The sequence below is a fragment of the Schistocerca serialis genome, chromosome 5 (assembly GCF_023864345.2).
Source record: "Schistocerca serialis cubense isolate TAMUIC-IGC-003099 chromosome 5, iqSchSeri2.2, whole genome shotgun sequence".
Taxonomy (NCBI): Eukaryota; Metazoa; Arthropoda; class Insecta; order Orthoptera; family Acrididae; genus Schistocerca; species Schistocerca serialis.
Window position 1 is genome coordinate 424,234,322 of NC_064642.1, and position 25,272 is coordinate 424,259,593.

Genomic DNA, 25,272 nt, shown 5'->3' on the forward strand with positions numbered 1-25,272 from the left:
GCAGAGGAACGGGGAAAACCGGGTGACAGTGAAAATGGTTCACGCTGCCGCGAAATCACAGTCGGCAGCTGACCGTTCTCATACGCTGTAAAATCATAACGTTAGTAGGCGTGAGCACAACGGCTGAAAGAGTGTGCAGGCACGCGCCGGCGACGTAACGGGCGGGCGGTGGAGCACAGTAGGACGCCGAAGCGCTGATTCGCAGGTGCTCGCCGCGCTATCAACTCCCCGAATGCCGGGCCCGCGCCGGCACGGCCTCCCAGGCCTTGTCCGCGGCCATTGGAGGCGGGCAACGGCCAATCGCCGACCGGCTGGCCGCTTGGCCCGCTGCCATTGGCCCGGCTGGGCAGCCGTAGGCGCGGCCTGGCCGGCGGGCGGGCCGCTGCCGCTCGCCGCGGATGACTGGCGGGCCACGCAGTAGCGCACCGCTCCACGGACAGTGAGGAACGCGACGTGAGGCGACGTGAGGCGACGCAACGTCGAGTGAGACGCGCGTGCTGGTGTGCAGGCGGGGCGACGAAGGACGCGTGCAGAGCGTGGCGTAGCGTGGAGAGGCCGGCGGCCGCCGCTGGATGCTGACCGGGCCGCGACGCCCCCGCTCCTTGCCATGGACTCGGGTGAGCCGCCCTGCCTTCCGCCTACCGCCTCGAGTGTCCATCTCGCCTCTGCACTCCTCAAATACCGCCAATGTTGTACGACGGCAAACTTATTTCACGGCCCTATGCGATTCATCGCACTGTCGAAAAATCTCGTGCGACTCGTGTCAGTTATGTATTTTTTTTTATTTTGCGGATGTCTGTTCAAATTAAATAGCAACTGTCAGGACAACAATCGACGTCAAGCCGAATCATAGGCTTCCCGCGATCTGGATGCTCTTTGTTGTCGAATCTATTCAGCTTCACTTATCTCTACAATACACATCTTCCAGTTTTCTTACTAAAAAGTATTTGTCAAACTTTTTAAAGGAATCCACAGCGACGACAATGGCTTATCAGTTAAGTCTTACGACCCCGACGTCGCCCGGGGCCGTTCTGGAAGAACTAATGGCGCGTAGTGTGTCGGCGAGCGTGTAATGGTTTTCCCTATCGCCGCGACAAACAACAACGATATAAAAATTCTTCTCATTTTTACTGTGTAGCCGAGCTTTTGAAAATATGCAGTAATGTCTGTCTTTTTAGCTGCATTCGAGGGGCAGCCCTGCTTCAAACTATTTACTAAAATATGGTGATGAGTGGAAAAAAGTGGACCAGCTCTGTTCATCTTTATACAAGCTAGAGTTACAACTTGTAGCAGAAAGTCGTTCCAGTTCCTAACAGAATTGTGTAGCTCTCTCACATTAGCATACACGTTTAACATTGCTGAAAATACATGCCTCTGTCTAATGGATATATTTCCCATAAGCAAGCAAAACTACTTCTTTGCAGTACAAATACACGTATCTTCGCACATAGATCATTAGTGTCGATCATGTATTTTTCAATTTTTAATTTTTTGCTTGACCGTTAATAGGCTGATAGGAATGTTACAACAAACATCTTATTACATATCTGTGACGGTAGAGCACTGTTGTAACGCATTCAATATATCTTCGTGGTTGTGGATTTGGATACCTGAAGCTTTTCTCCTCATGTGGTAACTGCTGCGATTCTAGTCACCTCATTTGCACACATATCTAGGTACACGCTACGGTATATTGCCGATGCACTTGTTTCAGAGACGTCTTCACAGTCAAATTAATACTGATCGGCAAGCGCGGGCTTTTAGTTAAGTTCCATCCTTTAGGCGAAAAGTATGTTGCAGAGAGAGTATTGCCTCGTGCAGAGCAACTGAAAACAAAAAACAATACCCGTCTGCGGTGAATGTAACAGCATCCAAAAATTATTGTTTCTCTTTTGCTATGTCAGACTTTCTTCTCAGTGGAAGCCACTCATTTTAAAATCAGTTTCTGAGATTTGACAATAAGTGAAGTGTCGTTACACGGAGCGTTATATTACTTAGAAAGAACCAATAAAAGCCGCGTGCTACAATTATGATTTTTATTTGTAAATGATGAATGGTCAGGTAACCTTTGCCTCCCACATTTAGATGCATTGAATATTTTGGTTCTAAATATAGCCACCGTACGTTTTTCCTGTATGACATGTTAGTTAAATTTTTCGACATTCAGTATGTGTTTCGGAGACCACAACATATTTTTTGGAGGCTGCATTTCGATATTGTATTAAATAACCATGGTTCTGTCTATGCGTCAGTGAAGAAGCGATCTTCTCACACAGCACATTAGATTAATGTTGTATGCTGGCTGGCTAAATACAGATACCGAAAGTTTCGTAACTCAGAGCGTTGCTCAGAACAGATATCTGAATGACCAAGTACTCGAAAACCCCAAAGACGATCGAAAAGTGGGGTAATCAAGCATTCTCACCCACCGCCAACTTTTGTATCTCTGTTAGTAGTAAAATTTTCGAACAGTCCACTGGTTCCAAAGTGACGGTGGTTTATTAAGTAGGGAAGTAACTTTATAAAATTTACGAGGCAGAATTATAGAAAATTAAAGCATTTAATAATAATAAATACTTAACAAATACCTTATGTCAATATTCAGAGCGTTGCGCAGAACAGATATCTGAATGACAAAGTACTCGAAAACCAAAAACAATCCAAAAATCGATGCTATAAACCAGGGGTAGTCAAGCTTTTTCACCCACCGCCCACTTTCGTATCTCTGTTAGTAGTAAAATTTTCGAACAGTCCATCGGTTCCACGGTGACGGTGGTTTCTAAAGTAGGGAAGTGACTTTACTCTATATAGTTTACAAGGCAGAATTATAGAAAATTAAAGCATTTAATAATAATAAATACTTACCAAACACCTTACCTCAAAATTTCATGCAAATCTAATGAAAACGTTTCTAGTACCCTTCCCGCCTACCGCCCACCATAAAGACTGGGCCGGCCGAAGTGGCCGTGCGGTTAAAGGCGCTGCAGTCTGGAACCGCAGGACCGCTACGGTCGCAGGTTCGAATCCTGCCTCGGGCATGGATGTTTGTGATGTCCTTAGGTTAGTTAGGTTTAACTAGTTCTAAGTTCTAGGGGACTAATGACCTCAGCAGTTGAGTCCCATAGTGCTCAGAGCCATTTGACTTTGACATAAAGACTGGAACGCCGCTACTGGGTGCAAGGGATCACCGCTGTAAACAGTAGTACCACACGTCTCGTGGAGTATTTCATCATTTCATGGTCTCGGGACACCAGTATTTGGTCTTTCATTCAGACTCCTGTAATCATCAGGATCATATGCGCAACATGTTATACCTAACCATCTCACGCTCTGTCATTTCTCATTTTTACCGAATTCCTGCCCTTGATTTACCAGTTAATAACTCTTGCGTGAAGGCAGTTCGTCAACTCTAAAATTTTACGCTGATAATGTGTAGGAATCGTACTGACTTCATAGGCATTTTGTTAACTGAATGGGAACGGGGCGCCGTTGTCATTGGGGGAGATTAAGCACCAGAGGACGCCGATTGCTCGCCTCAGGCGGTTATTTTGCTGCCCCAAAGTCCGAACGAGGGAGTCTGTCTCATGCGCGGAGACGTGGCTACTAACTGCATACCAATTGAGCGGCATTTCTCAATCACGTGCGCCAGGAAGAAGAACTTAAAATTCCTGGCCAGCAGTAGAGCGTCACGTAGCAATTGTTTGCTCGTTATTTATCCAGTTTCGAAACTGAGGACGAGTCCATTACGACAAAGTCACAACACTATTATTCGTGCTGCTGAGCCGTGGTCGACATTCTTCTGTTCTATATTTCACGCGATTCACCTGTGCCTGTCCTGGTAAGTAAACGAAACATACTCAGTTAGTGTTTCGACAGTAGTGGAATACATCTGCTATGCTGCCAGACATGTTGACACGAATGCCCTCTCACAAGGCTACGACGTTGGTAGTGCTACGTCAGTATTTCTGCCTTCACTACTGTTTGAGTTCTATTATAGACGTAGCTCGGATGACACTGAATTTTGCTTCCTTGTCACATCGCCATCTTTTTCTTCTGTTCAGCGGCCGCACTTGTAATCTTTCAGGAATTGATTGGATAATCTGACCAGTCACGTGCCTTAAATTATGACTTACGAGTGTACAGTTTCACACCTTGACGTTATAGCGCTGAAACGCTCAGACATGTTCTCGTAAGAGCGGTGCGCTTCCTTTGGTTTTGTTGACGACACGCTACTATACGCTACTCCTCATTTGAACTGTTATATTGCGTTTTACAGTTCTGTTAGAGCTTTACACCAACCCTCGTTTTTGTAGAGAACAGATTTATTATATTAATCGGCTCTCAACTTTGGTAAATAGCGCATTATCATAAGTGAAGATAAAATATTCGACGATTGCTCTTGAAATCATCCGTCCCTTCTAAGCCAGCCCCTGTCGTCAATAATCGCGACACTTGTTGACTACAAGTTATGGTTATTACCTTCTAGTCCTCTGCTTAGCTAACTGAGGACTTATTTCTGTTTCATACACTCCCGCTTATATGCAAGTCGCTGCAACATTACCAAATTTGTTACCTTGGTGGACAAGTTTAAGATTTCAATTCCTAATGCAAGCAACTGTAGATGTGTAGGTTAACATAAGATACATCTGCAACTAAATCTACATCATGATGGCTTCTCTGCGATTTCACAGTGCCTGCCAGTAAGTTCATAGAATCATTTTCATACTATTTTACGTCCGTTCCACTCTCGAATAAAACGTGGGAAAAATGAACACCTAAATCTTACCTTGCGATCTCTTTTGTCTCTATGATCGTCTCTTCCTATATAGTTGGGAATGAACAAAATTTTTCGCATTTTGAGGAAACAACTGGAGATTGAAACTTCGAGAAAATATCTCGCCGCAACGGAAAACTCCGTTTTTAATGATTGCCACCTGAAATCGCTTATCATATTGGGGATACTCTCTCTCTCCTGTTTATCGGCTATATAAAACAAACCGCTCTCTTTGAACTTTTTCCATGTCTACCGTCAGTCCGGCTATATAAAACAAACCGCTCTCTTTGAACTTTTTCCATGTCTACCGTCAGTCCGGCTATACAAAACAAACCGCTCTCTTTGAACTTTTTCCGTGTCTACCGTCAGTCCTATCTAGCAAAGGTCCCATACTGGGCAGCAGTATTCCAGAAGAGGACGGACAAGAGTAGTGTAGGCAGTCTCTTTAGCAGATTATTTTCATCTCCTAAGCGTTCTGCCAATAAATCACAGTCTTTGGTTCGCCTTACCCATTACATTTTCTTTGTGGTTCAATTTAAGTTGTCTGTGCTTGTAATCCCTAGGTATTTAGTTGAATCGACAACCCTTAAATTTCTAAGACCTATCGTGCAAGCGACATTTAACGGAATGTTTTAGTATTAATGTGAAGGACTTCATACTTTTTATTGTTCAGAATCAATCGCCACTTCCGCACAATGCAGATATGTTGTATAAATCATTTTGTAATTTGTACTGATCTTCTGACGAGTTTAGTAGACGATGAACAACTGCATCATCTTCAAACAACCTAAGAGGACTGCTCAGATTGTCTCCTAAATCGATAATGTAGATTACGCACAGCCGAAAGCCTGCAACACTTTTTTGATTAATGCTAGGTATCACTTCTGTTTTATTAGATAACTTTCCGTTAGTTACCTTTCTCAAAGGAAATTACGAATCGAGTGGCAAATCTGAGCCGATAGGTTACTCCATAGCCCCGCAATTTCATTAGAATCCGATTCTGACAGATAGTGTCAAAAGCCTTTCGGAAATCTAGAAACATGGAATTAACTTGAGATCTTCTGTTGACAGCCATAAAGAACGGTATTTCCTGAATTCATGTTGGCTACATGTTAACAGATGGTTGTCTTCGTAAGGTACTTACACAAATTGCTCTCCACAGCTTCCGTTTTGGTGTTACAACCGTTCGACATTTTTGATCTTGGTATTGCGTATAACGCTTGTGGAAGGCATTATTTTACTGAATGACAAAATAAATTACATAGCTTCTCAAAAAATGTTTGAAAAACAATGAGGCCGGTCGTTGTGACCGAGTGGTTCTAGGTGCTTCAGTCTGGAAACGCGCGACCGCTACGGTCACGGGTTCGAATCCCGCCTCGCGAATGTATGTGTGTGATGTCCTTAAGTTAGTTAGGTTTAAGTAGTTCTAAGTTCTAGGGGACTGATAACTTCAGATGTTAAGTCCCATGGTGCTCAGAGCCAAATGACGTAAGAAATATTGTCTTTTTTTTTGCGGAAAATCCGCAGTTGTTACAAGAAATTTTCTTGTTGTCCATTTGGTTAAAATTAGAAATATATGCGATCTAGAAGGCTAATCTTTAGTTCAGGTCGATGTCACAGAATTGTTCTGGAGTTAGTAGAATTTCAGTAGATCAACATGGCAGTGAACATAGCAGGTTCCTTTGAGAAATGATCTGTGGAAGATGAGTGCAGTTTGTTTAACAGGGGACAAAGAACTCTGGTTAGCCGCTCTTGTGATTTGCCTTTGGGGGCAATATGATGCGGATACCCCCTGTCACATGCGTCCGCAAGGGGGGAAAGGGAGGAGGGAGGACAAAAAGTGACACTTCCTCCTGGAATCGAGGAACAGATTTCCTGTTTATTATCCTGCAGCAGTTGGTGACAGCAATTCTACTACAGTGGAGATTTAGCATTGCCGCGCGTGATGCGAAATAGTACAGCTTTAGCAAACGCAATGTAACTTCGGTTTGCTTAGTTCTCACTCTGTTCGCGTGGAATTATGCCGTTTCCTTGGCACTGCCCCGATTTTTACACTGTCTTGCAGCTAAGGCGGATGCGAAAATTTGCAGGACATACGTGAAATGGAATCACTAATCTTGTTTCTGTATCTTCCTCGTACAACCAACGTACTTTTTTTCGCTTGATATCAAACATTGCCTTTTCCGTCGTTTTGATAGTTTTTTTTCAGATTTTTAAGTTTCAGTGCCATCGTTAACGATAGAGGAAGAAAATATTTTTTCTGGATATCAGCTTTATTTCCTAGCACGTTGAGTATCAGGGATTTCACCACTTGAAGATGTGATTTCAGATACTGAATTTATAAGGTGGTATATTAATATTAGAAGATATACTTTGCAGATACTAGTGCGTTTCCTCTTTATGCATCTAAGTAATCTCCCTAAAAAATAGTGACTGAATAACAATCAATCGCTTAAGATATTCAGTCTAAAATTTTGATTCCACCGATTTGCATTAGATCGCAAAGTGCCAAGTGGTGGTGCAGTTGATAGTTCGTAAGCGTCATACAAGAAGCTTAGGCATTTGTAAACACGACGCGATCAAAATATTAGTCGATTTGTGCCTGTGTCTTATAATTATTCTCGATTGAACGTCAGCTTAAGAGCCCAGTTCTCGTCATTTGCGGGAAGTTTTAATTTTCTGCTTTAACACGAAGAAATCTACAGCTAAGGCTCATAAAATGCAGGGTGATGCTTATGTGGGGCATCTATTACCGAAAGAACGTGCAGAGAATGGCAGTAATATCAGAAGCTGAGTCCGCCTTTATGCAAAACACCTTGTTATTCGTTTACTTCATAATTATCCCTAACTAGTTTCGGCGACAAATATCACCATCATCAGTGGGGTTATATTCTGCATCAGAAACAAAGTGCAAAAGTTTTGTTTTTCTGTGTATAAAAGCAGCCACATACCATGCAACGAACATGACATGATGATCGCTAAGTAAAAAGATGGCAACAGAAAAAAAAGTCGCAAACAGCGCCAATAATTGCTTAAAATATGCTGTAACATACAACAAATAAGATTAATAAACCCCTCTGATGATGGTGATATTTGTCGCCGAAACTATTTTGGGATAATAAAGAAATATACGAATAACAAGGTGTTTTGAACCAAGGCGGACTCAATTTCTGATATTACTGTTTTTCTCTGCAAACACGGACCAAACGGAGGAGTTCCAAGATAATATTATTGTGCAGAGAATTGTAACGCTTCAGTAAAGGTGACCAGAGTGGTGGTGGAAACAGAGAAGGATTTCGAGGCTACTGAAACCGACGGAAACAATCGCAGGAGATCCTTATCGAAAGCAGTTGACGCATTTGACCTCAGCACTGAAAGACAAACGGCCACAATACAGCGATAGACATGAAAAAGTAATTTTGCAGTCTGACAATGCTTGACACCATGTCGCAAAACAAATCAAAAAATATTTGGGAACGTTGGAACTGGAAGTCCTACTCACCAGAAATTTCTCCCTCTGACGTCACCTTTTTGACCATTGGCACACGGCCTAGTGGACCAGCACTTCTGATAGTACGAACAAGTGCGAAACTAGATCGATTCTTGGATCTGCTCAAAAAAACGCCCAGTTCTTCCGCCCCCGGGTTCATATGCTATCCGAAAGATGGGAGAAAGTAGTGGCCGGCGATGGCCAGCAATTTGAATCGTCAATTTTTTGTAAGTTTTTCACAATAACGCCTCGAACTTCGAGAAACAGCGGCGGAAGCAGATTTGTAGACCTAATAAAATACGGTAAGTTTTGTGTATTTCCTGTAAAATATAGTTAAAAAAATGCCTCTGAGCACTATGGAACTTAACATCTATGGTCATCAGTCACCTAGAACTTAGAACTACTTAAACCTAACTAACCTAAGGACATCATACAACACCCAGTCATAACGAGGCAGAGAAAATCCCTGACCCCGCCGGGAATCGAACCCGGGCGCGGGAAGCGAGAACGCTACCGCACGACCACGATCTGCGGACTAAAATATAGTTCTCGGGACATTAGATGTACTCAAACTACTTACTCAGTTACATAGAAAAGGGCAATTTTAGAATGCCCCCCCCCCCTCCCCCGTATAAGTTCCTGCAGACGCACCTGCCGCCGTTCTACCAGTTGTTGAGGGAACTACTGCAGAGTCCTCGCTGTTTCCGTGCCGTGCTCCTGCTCGTATAGCCTTACTGTCCCAAGAACTAAGAAGAATTTCAGACGAGTAAATAGGTGGTCACCAAAATCTTGCAGGTGCCACTATAACAGCGACGAGGTGCAAAGCCCTGAGCGAGCGTGTTGCCGTGCGTGGGCAGCGGCCGGTGGCCTACACGTGCTGCTCCGCGACATGCCGTGGTCAGCCCCAGGCGCCGCCTGCAGGTGCGGGGGCGGCAGAGTGCAGCCCAAGAGCCTGTCCACGAGTGTTCACTCACCGTTTGCCAAGGACCGAGACGAAAATAGCTGGCGCTCCCACTTCGATACAAGAGGCGTTTTCCAGCCGTGACATGCGTAATTTCATCATTACGCAAACGACACGGTGAATTGATGAAATAATTCAAACTGCTTCAGTCACTTCTTGCTAATATTTATTACCACGCTCGCGTTTCGGCAGCATGCTGGCATCATCAGGTGCATTGCCGTTACATGTACGTTGCATACATCTGAAGTATGATGAGGACAGTTTGCTGGATATGTCAGTATGTACCGAAACTTAACTGTATTTTCTGGAACTTTGTTTGCCTGACACACACAGCACGGTAATAAACGTAAACATCACTTAACGCTTTCACATTCAGATGTTTATTGCTGCGCTCTTTGTGCCAAACAATAAATTTCCAGAAAATACGCTTAAATTTTAGTAGATAGGCCTACTGGCACACACAGCAAATAGTACTCATCACACTCTACATTAATGCAATGTACATGTAACTGTAATGCACCTGATGATGCTAGCTCGCTGGCAAAATCCGTCGAGCTAATAGACTTCTCTGAAAACCGACTGAAGCGGTAGAAATTATTTCATAAAATTATGATACAGTCGCATCTCCTAGACATTTCCATATAATACGGATCAATTTAAGAAGGCCTACTACATGGTGAAACCGAACACCAGCGACAAACGCTCGGAGGCCTTTCGGGAGTATCTTCTTAGTCCGCAAAGCCCGCCAGTATGACGCTCTGCATTATCCGGTTTGCAGACTATCCGTGCATATTTCGGTGATTTATGAAAAAAGAAATTACGTATGAAGTTCTCTGTTATATTCAGAACGAGTGACAATGTCCACACACCTTCAATTAGAGGAGACTCTTGAACCCGAATCTCCCCGAAGCGGTCCGTGGTGTTGGTAAAGCTTGGACAACACTGCTCCATGTACTCTTACTTGTGGCCCGAAGGATTGGGTTTAATTTCAGTAGTTCCAAGCTTCAGTTTCCGAGCGCTCACTATACATCTAAAACCAGTTCCACTAATCTCGCTCGAGTGAACTGTCCATGAAAACTGCTTAATATATAAATTCCCGATTACAGCAAAGGATACTGTTCGTACAGCGCCCGTCTAAGAAGTTACGAGACTGATTTTATTCCTGGTGTGTAAATGACGTCGGAGCAATAGCTGTGGTGGCAGTTTGAATTAACTGCTGTAAACAACAGACGTGCAATCGACCAGATAGTCGTGAGCCGGCACTTTAAATACTAGACTCGAGGCCCTGGTGTGTCAACGCAAGACATTATCCAGAATATTCTGAAGAAGAGAAAAGTGTGAGCAAAGTTTGTCCCGTACACCTTGATTCCCAAACAAAACAACGGCGCGAGCACACCTGCCGCGACTTGATTGAAATGGTAAACTCTGACAATTCTTTTTTGGAAAAAATCATCAATGGTGACGAGACTTGCTGATATCAATATTAACCTACCACAAAACGACAAAGTTCAGAAATTCAATCGCAGGGTCAACAATTTGACGGTATAACCGACATTTAAGCTAATGTGACTCACGTGTTGTGCAACGTACCAATGAGCGACTTTTATTATAGTTTTAGATAATTGCATGAACATTCTGTGTGTTGTAGTCTTGTGGGGTGAGAGGAGGGGGGTGGTGGGAGGCTTGTAGTACACCAGAAGCATTAAAACCAGCCTCTTAACGTTTTCGTATCTTTCACTAACCAAATCTCGAAACTTTTTGGGCTCAGGTGGTAAAGTTCCACTGGAGAACTAAACTTGTATCTGACAACTATTTTCCCTGCTTCTATATAGCTTCTGTATGCTCTCTGCTGTCTGAGCCTCCCCCCGACCAGGGAGCGGAGTGAGTGGAGCAAGTTTGTTGCCAAACGAGAGACACAGCGCACGTCGTCGACATTTGCATTATTGTACAAATATATTCGGTACAATATAGACACAAAAAATTTGGTCAAGGAATCAAATGAAATAGAGTTACCATGTTACTAGCCATCAGCTTCCTTATATCATATTACTCAAAAAATATCATTGACTTTCGTAGGTAAGCTGGCGAATTTCTAGTTCAACCTATACGTCATTTTTCAAAACGAAAGGAATTGCGGAGTATTAAAAGCAGTTAAGTTACGTGGTCTCTCGTGGTATTGCAAGACTTGCGTGTTATTGTTGTGGACTTCAGTCCTGAGACTGGTTTGATGCAGCTCTTCATGCTACTCTATCCTGTGCAAGCCTCTTCATCTCCCAGTACCTACTGCAACCTACATCCTTCTGAATCTGCTTAGTGTATTCATCTCTTGGTCTCCCTCTACGATTTTTACCCTCCACGCTGCCCTCCAATACTAAATTGGTGATCCCTTGATGCCTCAGAACATGTCCTACCAACAGATCCCTTCTTCTGGTCAAGTTGTGACACAAACTTCTCTTCTCCCCAATCCTATTTAATACTTCCTCATTAGTTATGTGATCAACCCATCTAATCTTCAGCATTCTTCTGTAGCACCACATTTCGAAAGCTTCTATTCTCTTCTTGTCCAAACTATTTATCGTCCATGTTTCACTTCCATACATGGCTACACTCCATACAAATACTTTCAGAAATGACTTCCTGACACTTAAATCTATACTCGATGTTAACAAATTTCTCTTCTTCAGAAACGCTTTCCTTGCCATTGCCAGTCTATATTTTATATCCTCTCTACTTCGACCATCATCAGTTATTTTGCTCCCCAAATAGCAAAACTCCTTTACTACTTTAAGTGTCTCATTTCCTAATCTAATTCCCTCAGCACCACCCGACTTAATTCGACTACATTCCATTATCCTCGTTTTGCTTTTGTTGATGTTCATCTTATATCCTCCTTTCAAGACACTGTCCATTCCATTCAACTGCTCTTCCAAGTCCTTTGCTGTCTCTGACAGAGTTACAATGTCATCGGCGAACCTCAAAATTTTTATTTCTTCTCCATGGATTTTAATACCTACTCCGAATTTTTCTTTTGTTTCTTTTACTGCTTGCTCAATATACAGATTGAATAATATCGGGGAGAGGCTACAACCCTGTCTTACTCCCTTCCCAACCACTGCTTCCCTTTCATGTCCCTCGACTCTTATAACTGCCATCTGGTTTCTGTATAAATTGTAAATAGCCTTTCGCTCCCTTGCGTGTAGCGTATTAAAAAATTCAAATGGGAGTTGAGATTCCTCACAGGCAATCGTCCACACGGAAAATGCTGTGGGCCAGGCTGCTTATTCGCTGTTTAAGTAAGGGTAGTGGGATTTCGTGTTCGGGTCAGCACCACACAATTTTAACGAAAAAAGACTGAAAGAACAGAAATATTCGGTATCTGGATGTTACATTGGCTGGACAGTTATAATGAAATATACTTACTGAAAACTGACTTCTAATATCAAAACAAACATTTCCCGGAATATTTTAACCAGTACAAAACATTGTTTTGCTACAGAGTATTTTTGGATTCTATCATATGCAACTAGGAGTGGTCGATGGTGTTATGTAAATAAATTTTTTATTATTTTAACAGTAGTTTGTATGAAAATAAACATGGCGAAGATTAAATAATAAGAAGAGTACTACTGTGCTAGTATTCGGATAGGTGTTCTTTCCAGATGCTGTTTCGCCATTTTCACTTGCGCTGTCGAGAACTTCCTTTGAATACTATCATTTTCATACTAGTTAGCTACACTAAGTACAGGACTGAGAGTGAAAATGATTGTTAGTGGACTGTAATATAGTCTTCACATTGGCTCCCCACAATACATTACATTGGGTTCTGCCAAATTTGTGTTATTTCATGGTTTTTACAGGCCACATTTTATTAATGTTGATAAATAACCTACATAAAAGCAAAAATATTATATAAGCCGATGAATTACTTAGTTGTTTGGAGAGATAGAAATAACTGTTCCTTTTATAAATATTTTTGTGCGATATAAATTTTTAATGTTTCACAAGTAAAACGAAATGATCTGACTATTCCAAAATGGTTCAAATGGCTCTGAGCACTACGGGACTTAACATCTGAGGTCATCAGAACTGCTTAAACCTAACTAACCTAAGGACATCACACACATCCATGCCCGAGGCAGGATTCGAACTTGCGACCGTAGCGGTCGCGCGGTTCCAGACTGTAGCGCCTAGAACCGCTCGGCTACTCCGGCCGGCTCTATTGCAAAATAACACGCATATAATCACACCCCTTACCAGCTAGGCAAGGTGTCCCATGTAGGCTACAATTGACGCACGGCGATGCCGAAGGAGTGAACATTAATTACCCCGTAGTGGCGTTATTATTCTGCTTTCACTTACACATTGCAACTTATTATTGACTGTTGCACTATGACAAGCATCTGTTATTAAATCTTAAACTCTAAAAAAGGTGCTTCGAAACTGGCCGTCAAGAAACTGTAATGTTCAAGTGAGACTATAAGCGTTGTTTTTGTCTGGACGTGGCGTAATGTACACGTTCAGGAATACTAAAACTCATTGAATAGAAGTATATTTATTAATTTATTTCCTTAGTTTTTGAAGTATGTTGTGAATAGAAGTTTGGACCTTGCACATCTTGTCTCGATATTCGAAATGCTATTTGCTGCTGGAGTAACAACCAGTTGGAAATATTTTTAAAATATACGAAACAAAATTAAATCATAGCAATATATCCGTACAGTTGACAGGCTAACCATCGACGTATCAGAACCTAAATTAAACAATTTGCTGTCCTCAAAGCTTTCTGCTCGATGCCGAAAGTATTCCGCTTCATTGATCTCTAACAGGCACATTTTCCAGTTTTCTTACTAATTAATATCGCTGTTGGAATTTTACGTTGAAATTTGTAGAAGAAACTAGAGCGACGGCAGCGGAGAATCATCATTAAATTCTTACGACATTGGCGTCGACTGTGGCGGTTTCGGAGGAACTAACGGCGTGTAATGTGTCAGCGAGCTTGTAACGGTTTGTCTCAGCCAACAACGGCAGTAAATTCTTCTCGTTTTTACTGTTTAGCCGAGGAAACTGCTGAAGATACGTAAAAACGACGCTCGGTTGACGCTACATTGGAGATGTAGGTCTGCCTGAAACTGTTTCCTAAATTATAATGAGGAGTAAATTGAAAGGTAACCAACTCTATTCATGTTTATACGTATGTCCGATAACTCGATATATTTTTCCATATGCACGTGGAACTATTTCCTTTGGCTGTCAATGTAAATACGTGCGTTTTTGCATTTAAATCAACGCTTCAGTTCCCTTTAATTTGAATCATCTTGTGTCTCGTATTTGCTTCAAAATATTATGGCACAAGAAGCTCTTTGAAAGCTCGGCCAATGAAAATATGTTTTCAAGTGTCATGAGCGAAGGCATGAATGTAGTTCTAACACTAATTGTTTCCCAGTATTTTGCGCACTGTGAAGTATCTTTAAAACGACAATAATATGATTTATTTTCGTAGAGACTTGATTTCCAAAGTCAGCTGAAAGAGCAAAACAGATTAACTGTAACCATTACTGCACTTAAGCTGGGCAATGGACAGGTCACATTCAAAATCTATAATAAGCGACAGAATCTGGAAATGAATGCATTAATAAGAGTTTTCAGGCCTACAAGAATGGAAGAATTGTGATTTTTCTTGTACTTTAATTTAGGTTCTGTACATAAACATTATCGTAGCCTAACATCTGGTTATTCTGAGAAAAATTTAACTCTCGTAGGAATTACGTTATTGTGTACCGTCTTTAGAAGAAAGACGCCCTTTGTCATCTAAATAGGATATGAAATCAATCAAATGTGATTCCTCCCAAGCCGTTCTCTAATGAATATTGATTCCAAATTCAGAACGAAATACTTGACACTTAAATCTAAGCTCCTCTTAGTTTAGCTTCTCTTCAAACAAATGCTGAAACTATTGGGCTGCAAAGAAACTGCTTCCAGTTATATTACTAAATAGTACTATACGTTTCGATACCAACACTCATTACTCAGAAACGAAGAACTAGAGCAATGAAATTACATTGATTATCTCTTATGTGAGATCTGCTGTTTCTCAAGTTGACAGATACGTGACGATTATTTTTCTGTTTACTCAATATTCTGCATAGCATTTCAGTTTTTGCCTCCATTCTGCAGATTACGCTGACTTCTCTTAACAGTCCTTTGACGCGATCATGAGACCTACTACAGACGAAAAAGGTATAAGAAATGTGATATATTTCACAAGAATAAGTTAATTATTACTGAGTGTTATTCTTTGTTGGGACGCAACTTGAATATAGGTTTTTTCTTACCCACAATGTTAATTTACTGGAATTCGTCTAGCTTTCTATACGACTAACTGTAGAATTTTTTCCTTCTTACATCAACATTATACTAAAGCAATACAGTTTATCATACCTGGCCAGACAACTTAAATAAACAGATCTAATGTCCGCTGTGGAGAAGGCGTATGAAAATATGTAGGCCCTGTATGACCCTACAAAAGATTAATTTTATAACACGACATATTTGTTTAAAGCGTTTACTGAAGGGGAAAAGCTTTTGTGTCTGTGTAAGAGTAGCTAAGACGTCCGCTGGTATTTTGCAATAGATGAATGTGGAGAACAACCTACAAAAAGTAATTTGTCTAGCTTGCGCCTTAGCGGGCTAAAATTTGCGTTAGTCGTACCATAGCCTAAGTCGTACTCCAGGTTTATAAAATGCGACATCAAGTGGTGTAAAACTGAACTAAATAGTCTAGCGAGTAGGCAAAAACAGGTAATCGCACCACTAGGTGTTGTGACAGAAAAGTAATTAATAGGTAAGTTTGTTTGACTGTTTTTGTTACATTCTCCAGCTCATTTATAAGAGACTTTGGAGAAGAGTATGATATAAAGTAATTGTTTTGTATCAAATCGGTTCTCGTGCTTCTCTGCCATTCATCTAAGCTAATAAAAACGGTAGAAAACTTTGAGGTTGTGGCTCTAATTCTGGTTTGAAAAAGTAGCAGTATCACTGTCTAAGTCGTACCTATAGAATATTCATCAATCGTACTGGTACGTCTTAGGCGTTGATGGAAATTACACACCAAATAAAAATTTTTGGTTTCAGCTGCTCAATATGACGAAGAGAGCGTACAATAATTGGAAGTAGGAGGGTATGGACGAAACTTTACTGACGTATCAGAATGGTGAAACTGGATTTAATGAAGCATGTAGAAGGTATAATATACCAAAGGCTACACTATGTTACCATTGGAGGGGTTTAAGTAAAACATAAAAATTTGGAAGACCTGATTAGATGACAGTAGAGATGGAAGATGCATTAGCAGAGCATATGTAGTTAATTCAGAAGGTAGTTTCTTCGGGGTAACTATTACTGAATTAAGGGGAGTAGGAGTCAAACGTGCCGACTAAGAGCAGGAGAGGCACCACAGGACATTTTAATTTCCACTGTCTATGCTTTTACAAATAAATTCATAAAACTTTGTCAGCATGTCCAGGAAGGTTTCAGGATTCACAATCATAGCAGTGGAAGTTCAAAAACATAACAAAACAATTTTTTTTTTACATGTGAAATTTCATAATTTTTTCTCTTACTATTGACTGCATTTGTTGCTATAGGTATACTTTTCTTCAAAAAAAGTAAGAGAGATTCTTCGATTAATTTTGCACAGCATGCACAGGTGCATGAAACTATATAATTTATTTAATTTATGAAAAAATTAATGAGCTGTTACATTTTAAACTTCATGTTTAGAAAAAACACAAATTTTATAGTTAATTATCTCAATTTTTACTCCAGTTTTTAATAGATTTGGATTCTAGAGTCTTGCATTAAGGAGTTTGTGTTTGATAAGCATGCCAAGTTTGAAAGTAATAGGACATTAATTTTGGATGTTACATGTACCTAAGAACAGAAATTTGTGTTTTGTGGAAAATGGCCGTTAAAGTTTCTGCTTGTACTTGGCATTCTAAAGAACTGTCCAGCACCATAAGCAGATTCTTTTTCGATTTCTAAATCAGTTGTCTTCCTTTTCAGATTCCTATGATGTACTGTTATTGATTTTATCAGCTTCAAAAATGATTTGTCTGCTTTCACTACACGCGATCTGTCCATTGCATACAAAGCTTTGCTGCAATTCACTGCGGTCTTAATTTCCATTTTCTCTAAAACATATTTCCTGCTTTGCACACCACCATTAAAACATGAAATTGCATCATAAACACCAATAGCAAGTGCATTTCTTCGCACAAAAATGGTTTCTGGCAATCTTTCCTATACACATTGGTTAAATCTTTCATTTGGACTTTGGGTACATCCACGAAAACATTTCTTAGATATCCATAGTCCTTTACTTCACGTATGACAATCTCTGGTGCAAATATAAACATTCGAATGCTGAAGAGCGAAATACACTTACGAAGGACAGAAGAATACCGTGCAAAAGGTGTAGTGCTACATCTTGGTACACTTAAGACCAAATAACGTGCATTATAATCTCTCAAACATATATGTTTTATACAGTAAACTATCCAGGGAGATGTGCGCTACAAAATAGGCATGTTTTTGAAAAATCGATTCTTTAAAATTTTTGACTTCCTATTCCCCTTACGGAAAATTGCCTACCAACTTCCTGAGGAATATCGTATACTGCATCGCTTGAATAAAGCAAAAAAGGTAGCTGGTAAAAAAATGGTATTAAAAGTTTATGAAAGATCATCCCACTTTGTTCTTGCGAGTTAGCGAAGAAATGTATTGATGATACGAAGGAAGGGGTTTAATAAAAAGCGTGTCAATGAGTTTTTTTCAGAAATATAAGGAAATACTAGAAGAACATAAGTTTACTGCTGACAAAATATATTACGCGATTGAAACCGCATTATCCCAGTTCACAAATCGTCTAAAGTAATTGCTCAAAAAGGCAAAACCAAGTGCGTGCAATCGTAAGCGGAGAAGAAGGATCTTACAATTAAATGGGTACATGTAACGAATGCGACAGGCTAATTCATACCACCGATGTTAATATTTAAGCGCAACACAATGAGTGACGCCGTACAGAGGGGCGATTTATTAAACACAACATATGGACGTTTGACAAATGGATGGATAACGTCAGAATTGTTTGTTCGACAGCTGGAACATTTCATAAAACGCATAAAAGTAGAAAAACAAATTTTGCTTTTACTGGATGGACACAACACACACACCCGAAATTTAGAAGCACTTCAACTGGCTCGTGATTATGGTATAATCATGTTATCATTTCCAGCTCACACGACTCATCGTCTACTGCCATTGGACAGATCGTTCTTTAAAGCACTAAAACAAAAAAACAACAGTGAAGCGTCATCTTTGTGGCTACGTCCAAATCCTGGCAGGTCACAAAACAAGCTAACATTGCAGAATTCCTGGGTAACCCATGTGTCATATCAGTTTGTATGGACATAGCATTAAACGATTTTAAGACAACATGCTTGTGGCCATGTGATAGAAATATCGTGAAAGAAGTGGACTGTGTAGCTTCTACTGTACATATTGTTGATCAGTCTGGCCAAGAAACGGCTGATGGAACTGAAACAACAACGAGAAAAGCTGGAAGGCCGTTTATCGTCGTAAAACCATTCAATAATCAGCCTGGACCTTCTAAAGTGTCTCAAGAAGGTGGACCCGAAAACAATATTGCAACATTCGCAGAAATTAACAGTCAATAAATCAAGTCTCACTTGAATACCTTATCTCCTATTCCGTGTGTAACAAGAGTTGTCAAGAAAATACGAAACAGCTGAAACGAACAACGGAATTAACATCAAGTTCTTACAGAAATGAAATAGAAGTCAAAGAAAAAGCAAAGAAAGAGAAGAAACACGTGCACAGATCTATAAAAAGAGACAGATAAATGAAAAATTTAACGAGAATAAAAAAAAAGAGTGACTTAGTTATGTCAGCTGTGTAATTGAAGATCGAGACGAAGACATTCAGTGTACGCAATGTAAAGTTCGATTACATGACCCATGCGCTGGTATGGAAAGTAAAAGTAAAAATTATTTTTCTGGTATGTTTGTTCAAACCAGCTGATTGAGATGTGCCAATTTAAGCATTTGAATTTGTTAAGAATTTACATTTTGTTTTCTACATGTAATTTCATTACGTGTAACTATTGAAGTAAAGTTACGTTTATAATTTGCGATTTATTATTGTGGCGTTTTTTTTACATTCTTCCATGGATTTATTATGTCGTCGCTGACTTCTTATTCTGAGTACGACTTAGGCTATAGGCCGTACGGATTAGGAAACCAAGCGTCTTAATCGTACCGAAGGTTCAGATTTGAAAAGGTTGAAAAGTACTTTTCAGAAAAGATTTTTGTGTACGAGTGGAAGCCGGTTGATAGGTGAAAAATGAAGATTCACTTTATGCAAAACAAATTGTGTTATTTAAACTACCGTACCAAATACAGTAATTCTCCCTCAAGGTGTACTACTTGAGCTACCTAACCCTACTGGATGCTTTTGGCGCATATTTCTAAATTTCATACTGCGTGAAGGGGTATAGGGTTCCATAACCCTGGAGCGAGCAGAGGGTAGCGCGACCCGCAAAAAAAATTGCACCTCAGACATTGCCTGAAGTGGAGCAGGCAATCTAGAAAGAGGTCTCAGCAACTTCCGTATATGCTAACAGTCCTCCCTTGGAGATGATACTACGTGGCATCCGATAAATCAGATACCTAATGCGAACACTTACGGAGGAAACTGTAAGAAAATCAAAATTTAAAACAGACCGTTCTTGCTACTGAGATAGATAATTTTTTTTTTGTAAATGTGAATTCTTGATCTGCAAGATACAGAAACAAAAACAAGCTAATACAGGCACAAGCACGCAGCTTTCTAGCAGTAACAGTAGACGCTCCGGAAGGGCTCCCAAATTCGTTTTCTGTATACAGATTTTTCAATAACGCTGCTAGTTGGGCGTATAGGCACTTCGATATTGTTTCTGTAAATGTGGTTCCAGGTGCCGCATTTCCTCTCCCACATTGGCTATTCACACTCATGTAAAAGCTCTACCGTGTTTGGAATGTGTGTGGTTTGTTAAGTATCACCTTAATAATCGGCTGATCTGAACGAAGTGACTTTTTATAAAGTGGAGGAGAAGAAAAAATATTAGGCACAGCAGGAAGTTATTCATCTCCTATATTTGATTGAGCAGGAACAGCCGTCGTACTGACTAAATATGAAACCAGCACAGCTGATTTCCAGACACCATTCGTGTAAAACAACTGAAGATCGAAAAACGTTTATGACCGGGGTGACAAAATCAAATCTCCCTTTAAAATGTTAAATTGTGAGTGACAACTGATTTTCAGCATTCAGTTTTCGTCACACGGAAAACTGTATTGCGTGCAAACTTGTTCTACGACGAGATAATCTACAATGAGTGGTAAAAGCTGGCGATTTTTGTATTTCAGCTACTTGTACTGTCCCCATTTCTGCCAACGTCAGATACTAGCAAAGCAGTCTCAGCAAGGATATATCACTGACGAAGCCACCATGGAGTAAAAGATCCAATCACTGTAGATGCCTTACCCCGCCAACGTGTTAGCTCACCGATATCAATATTGCCTGGACCTGGACTTGTGGAGGGAACGCTGCTGAGACGGAGTGCATAGTATAACAGACATTTCTTGGCTTCGGACGATAGGACAGACTGGGACCGTGGTACTGGCAGTCGTATAATCGCACATCTCAGCCTCGCCGATTTCGGACTTGGTGTGGACCTCAGTGCGAGCTCACTTGCGTTAGCCTGGACAGAACTCCGCGTTTTATAGTATCTGGGGCCTTGTCTGTGATGATTACGTTCAGTTTCCAAGGATATTAGTATTTGACGAGATGAAATGGAAAATAAATGCCAAACTAGGGTGGGTCAAATACATATTGAAGTCAGACATAGAATATTTTAAATTCTCAGTTGCACCTTTGAAAATTATTTGCTTTGTAGATGTTATGATTCCATACGTTTTTTAAGAATCTCCCAGGAAGCTCCCATTGCGATTATTATTTGCTACAATCTCGCACGAACATCCCACGCTGAGTTACCCATGATGCCACAGAACTATTTTACGAGCTCTGCCTGAGTCTGTTAACTGAGAAAGTAGAAGATACATATTTATTCTTATCCAGTGTTTTCAGACTACGTTATTTAACTTGATGTAGACATTGACTAAGCATTTACGTCAAAAAAGTCAAAATAACCTCTAACTTCTCAGCAGCATCATTGTAACAATCTAATTTTTAACATAACTGGCTTTGACGGTGCTAGTGAGACATATTAGTTGTATTAAACGTAGTTTAGTAGGGGAAAGTGCTCCTCGGTCTGTTATTACGGAAAGATGGCGATCGCAGCTGATAGTTATTCTCCATAGGACAAGAACGCTGTTGCGTTTCAACCTTGCTTTCGGCGTAATCAATACTGCCGCGCGGGATTAGCCGAACGGTCTAGGGGTTGCAGTCATGGACTGTGCGGCTGGTCCCGGCGGAGGATCGAGTCCTCCCTCGGGCATGGGTGTGTGTGTTTGTCCTTAGGATAATTTAGGTTAAGTAGTGTGTAAGCTTAGGGACTGATGACCTTAGCTGTTAAGTCCCGTAAGATTTCACACACATTTGAACATTTTTTGATCAATACTACTTCATTTTTAAAATTTTTCTATTCTTGTATTTAAATTTTCACAGGCGGTTGCGTTGCGCCCACGGTATCTCGTTGATGGTAAAACTTTCTGTGAAGTCTTTTACCCGGTTAGTTCAGTTCATCAGTTTCAATAGACCTGCACACGGCTTTGTGAACAACTCGGAATTTTATTTCGTGATAATGCAACTTTTCACATAAACAAATTTTGCGTACTGGTGGTAGTTACCTTGCAGTTAGTACAAGCCACGTTGCTCTGTACCGTATTTGATTTATCATGTGTACTTTACCAGAGGCAACAGGACCATTGTTTGGATATCCAAACCGTCTAGTATTGTGAAAATTAGTTATACCAAAGTGCACTGGCAAGTTAGGCTTATTACCCTTCGAATGACTGCGACTTATGAGAGGCGACTGGTTATTCTGGCAGCACCTCTCCTCCGTACAAAACAATATAGTCTGCAGGATGTTACGAGAAAGCTGCGAACTGAGAGTGATATTGGATGCCGGACCATGCCAGCTGAGTATCGACCAATTCGGAACCGCACGTATCTTTTTTTCTTATTCACAGTAATCGTTGGTGTGTACTGTGGAGATTCGACAAGGACATAGCAGTACAAACAGATCGTGAAATGGCAACTAGAGGGAAAAGAAGCATTCTTATTCTTAGTGGACCCATTTCGAAAAGGAGATACGTAAATTTTCAGATTGTTGATATACATGAAATACATTAGCTATAGAAACTATAAACAGAAGTAACTTGGCGGAAATGAACACGAAGCAACCTAAAAGTGATCTGCTAGCGTATATTTACTATACCTCTCATATACTCTTAGAACTTCGCTGTGCTGGACGGAGCTCCTGAAAATTGTGTTTTGAACTGCTACATTTTTGAACTTTTTCCCCGGTAAGCAATAGCCCGGGTGCGTAGTAAAATGTTAATCGTTTGGATACATGCCCGACAGATTCAGAGTCTCTCCTAGAGCCAATTGGTGTAGTTCCTGCACATTCATTCTGAACACTTGGTTCATTAAAACGTCTTTCCTTTTCAAATGGTTCTAATCACAATGAGACTTAACATCTGAGGTCATCAGTCCCCTACACCTAGAACTACTTAAACCTAACTAACCTAAGGACATCACACACATCCATGCCCGAGGCTGGATTCGAACCTTGGACCATAGCAGCAGCGCGGTTACGGACTGAAGCGCCTAGAACCGCTCGGTCCCAAGGGCCGGCTCTTTCCTGTTGACCAGTATGTGATGCTCGTTTCATTTCATCGACTACTCTGCCGTATATCTCAGCAATTATATCCAGCAGGCTTCAACAACGAACACCGAACACAATCATCCTGGAAATACAGTTTCGACAAGTTTTCTGCGGCAACAGTATCTTGCAGTTATGCAGTGAAATAAATTATCGGACTTATATCAAGGCGCGTGTCTCTAATCTGTACGAAAAGGGAGAATGCAGAGATACATAGGCCCTACTTGTAGGCGATATGTAGCCTATTAGGCGATGTTAAAATGGAGTGTTCAGAGTCTCGTATTTTTTACGCAGGAACACCTATTCGACATTTTCCGAATCATTGGCTCCGTTTGGTGGGTTTGCAAGCGTATGACTTACATCACACAATAATTTAATATTTCACGTGCAATGACACGACATCGTAACGATTTAGACTAGTAATGACCGGGTACTGCATGCCGTGATTAAGATTTTGAACAAAATTTAAAAAATAAGACGATGGGTTTCCTGTCTGTCAAATTAGTCTGAAATTTAGAAGTCTTTACCTTTTTTTCATTCCCGAGTCATAAATTAATTTTTCAATAAAGTATTTCTGAAGAATTTATATTACTCAAATCGATACATGTTGTGTACATCCTCTAATTTTTCTTTGCTCGTGCCTGTTCTGATGTAATATACTGAAACTATTCTGCATTAGTAACGATCATGTTCCGGAATAAAAAGCTGGGAGCCAGCAGAAGTAGCCGAGCGGTTCTAGGCGCTACAGTCTGGAACCGCGCGACCGCTACGGTCGCAGGTTCGATTCCTGCCTCGGGCATGGATGTGTGTGATGTCCTTAGGTTAGTTGGGTTTAAGTAGTCCTAAGTTCTAGGGGACTGATGACCTCAGAAGTTAAGCCCCATAGTGCTCAGAGCCATTTGAACCATTTGAAAAACCTGGGAGCGCTACTCAGTCGTCACCACAATAAACAGCTTTGTGTACTGTGCAACATTCAGTTAATAATTTGGCCCCTGCTCACAACAAAAACGCCACGAACTGAAACAACGCCTCAGAGTATTCTTGATTATATTTGTTAAATAAGGATCGCCGTACCAGGGGAGCACTTGTAGGAAGTATGGTCCATAAATGGAAGTCGGTATCATGATACCAAATATTTATTCAAATTAAAAAGCATCATAGAATCTTATTGCAATGTGACCCTTAAAAAAATAAAAACACAGAAAGTTAACATGAAATACAGAAGGTAACTGCGTGATATTTTGGTGTCATCGTTTGGAAGAGTAAAAGAAAAACAAAATCAGAGTTCCTTATCTCCACTACTCGCATTTTCAAATAAACTAGAGGCATTACCCAATGAACTTCGCATTCAAGTTGAACAAAGAACCAGTTAAATTACGAGCGAACTACACCGTCAAAAAATGGTTCAAAGGGCTCTGAGGACTATGGGACTTAACATCTGAGGTCACCAGTGCCCTAGAACTTAGAACTACTTAAACCTAACTAACCTAAGGACATCACACACATCCAGGCCCGAGGCAGGATTCGAACCTGCAACCGTAGCGGTCGCGCGGTCCCAGACTGAAGCGCCTAGAACGAGGTAGTGAATCGAATCGAGGAGTACACAGCTTTATGTCACAACCTGACTAAGAGAAGGAATAGGTTGACCATACTGAGGTACTACAGATTACTTGATTTAGTAATAGGAGGAAGTGGGAGGAATAATATTGTAGAGGGAGACCAAATATACTCGTAGAACACAGCATATACGTTCCGGAAAATGTAGAGCTACATAGCTACATAGATATGAAAAGATTTGCACAAAATAGTGTTGCTTGATGAACTATACGCAACAAGTGTTCGAACTGATGACTACAAAAACCAGCAACATAAATTGAAATCGTAGTAGCATTTTAGCGCATTTTATGTGCTTACACGAAATTACAAACGGAATAATTGACGTCGACCAAAATTATTACTTCTTAATGAAAGATGTTTTGCCTTGATATGACAGTTCAATGGAGTTTCTAACCTCTAGGAAAAAAATTAGCGTCACCTTCTGAACTTATGATCCGCTGGACTTCTTTCAGTAGAACTGATCGAGA

The 25,272-nt window shown here is 40.7% G+C and overlaps 1 protein-coding gene across 1 annotated transcript in view; it reads left to right on the plus strand.

Annotated features, from left to right (window-relative positions):
* The first annotated feature begins 439 nt into the window (after positions 1-439).
* LOC126481980 (paired box protein Pax-1-like) overlaps positions 440-25,272 on the plus strand; it is a 307,652-nt gene continuing 282,819 nt past the window's right edge. Inside the window, exon 1 of the mRNA XM_050105945.1 lies at positions 440-617. Coding sequence (XP_049961902.1) covers positions 608-617 — 10 coding nt within the window. The 5' untranslated portion in view covers positions 440-607. The remainder of the gene's footprint in view (positions 618-25,272) is intronic.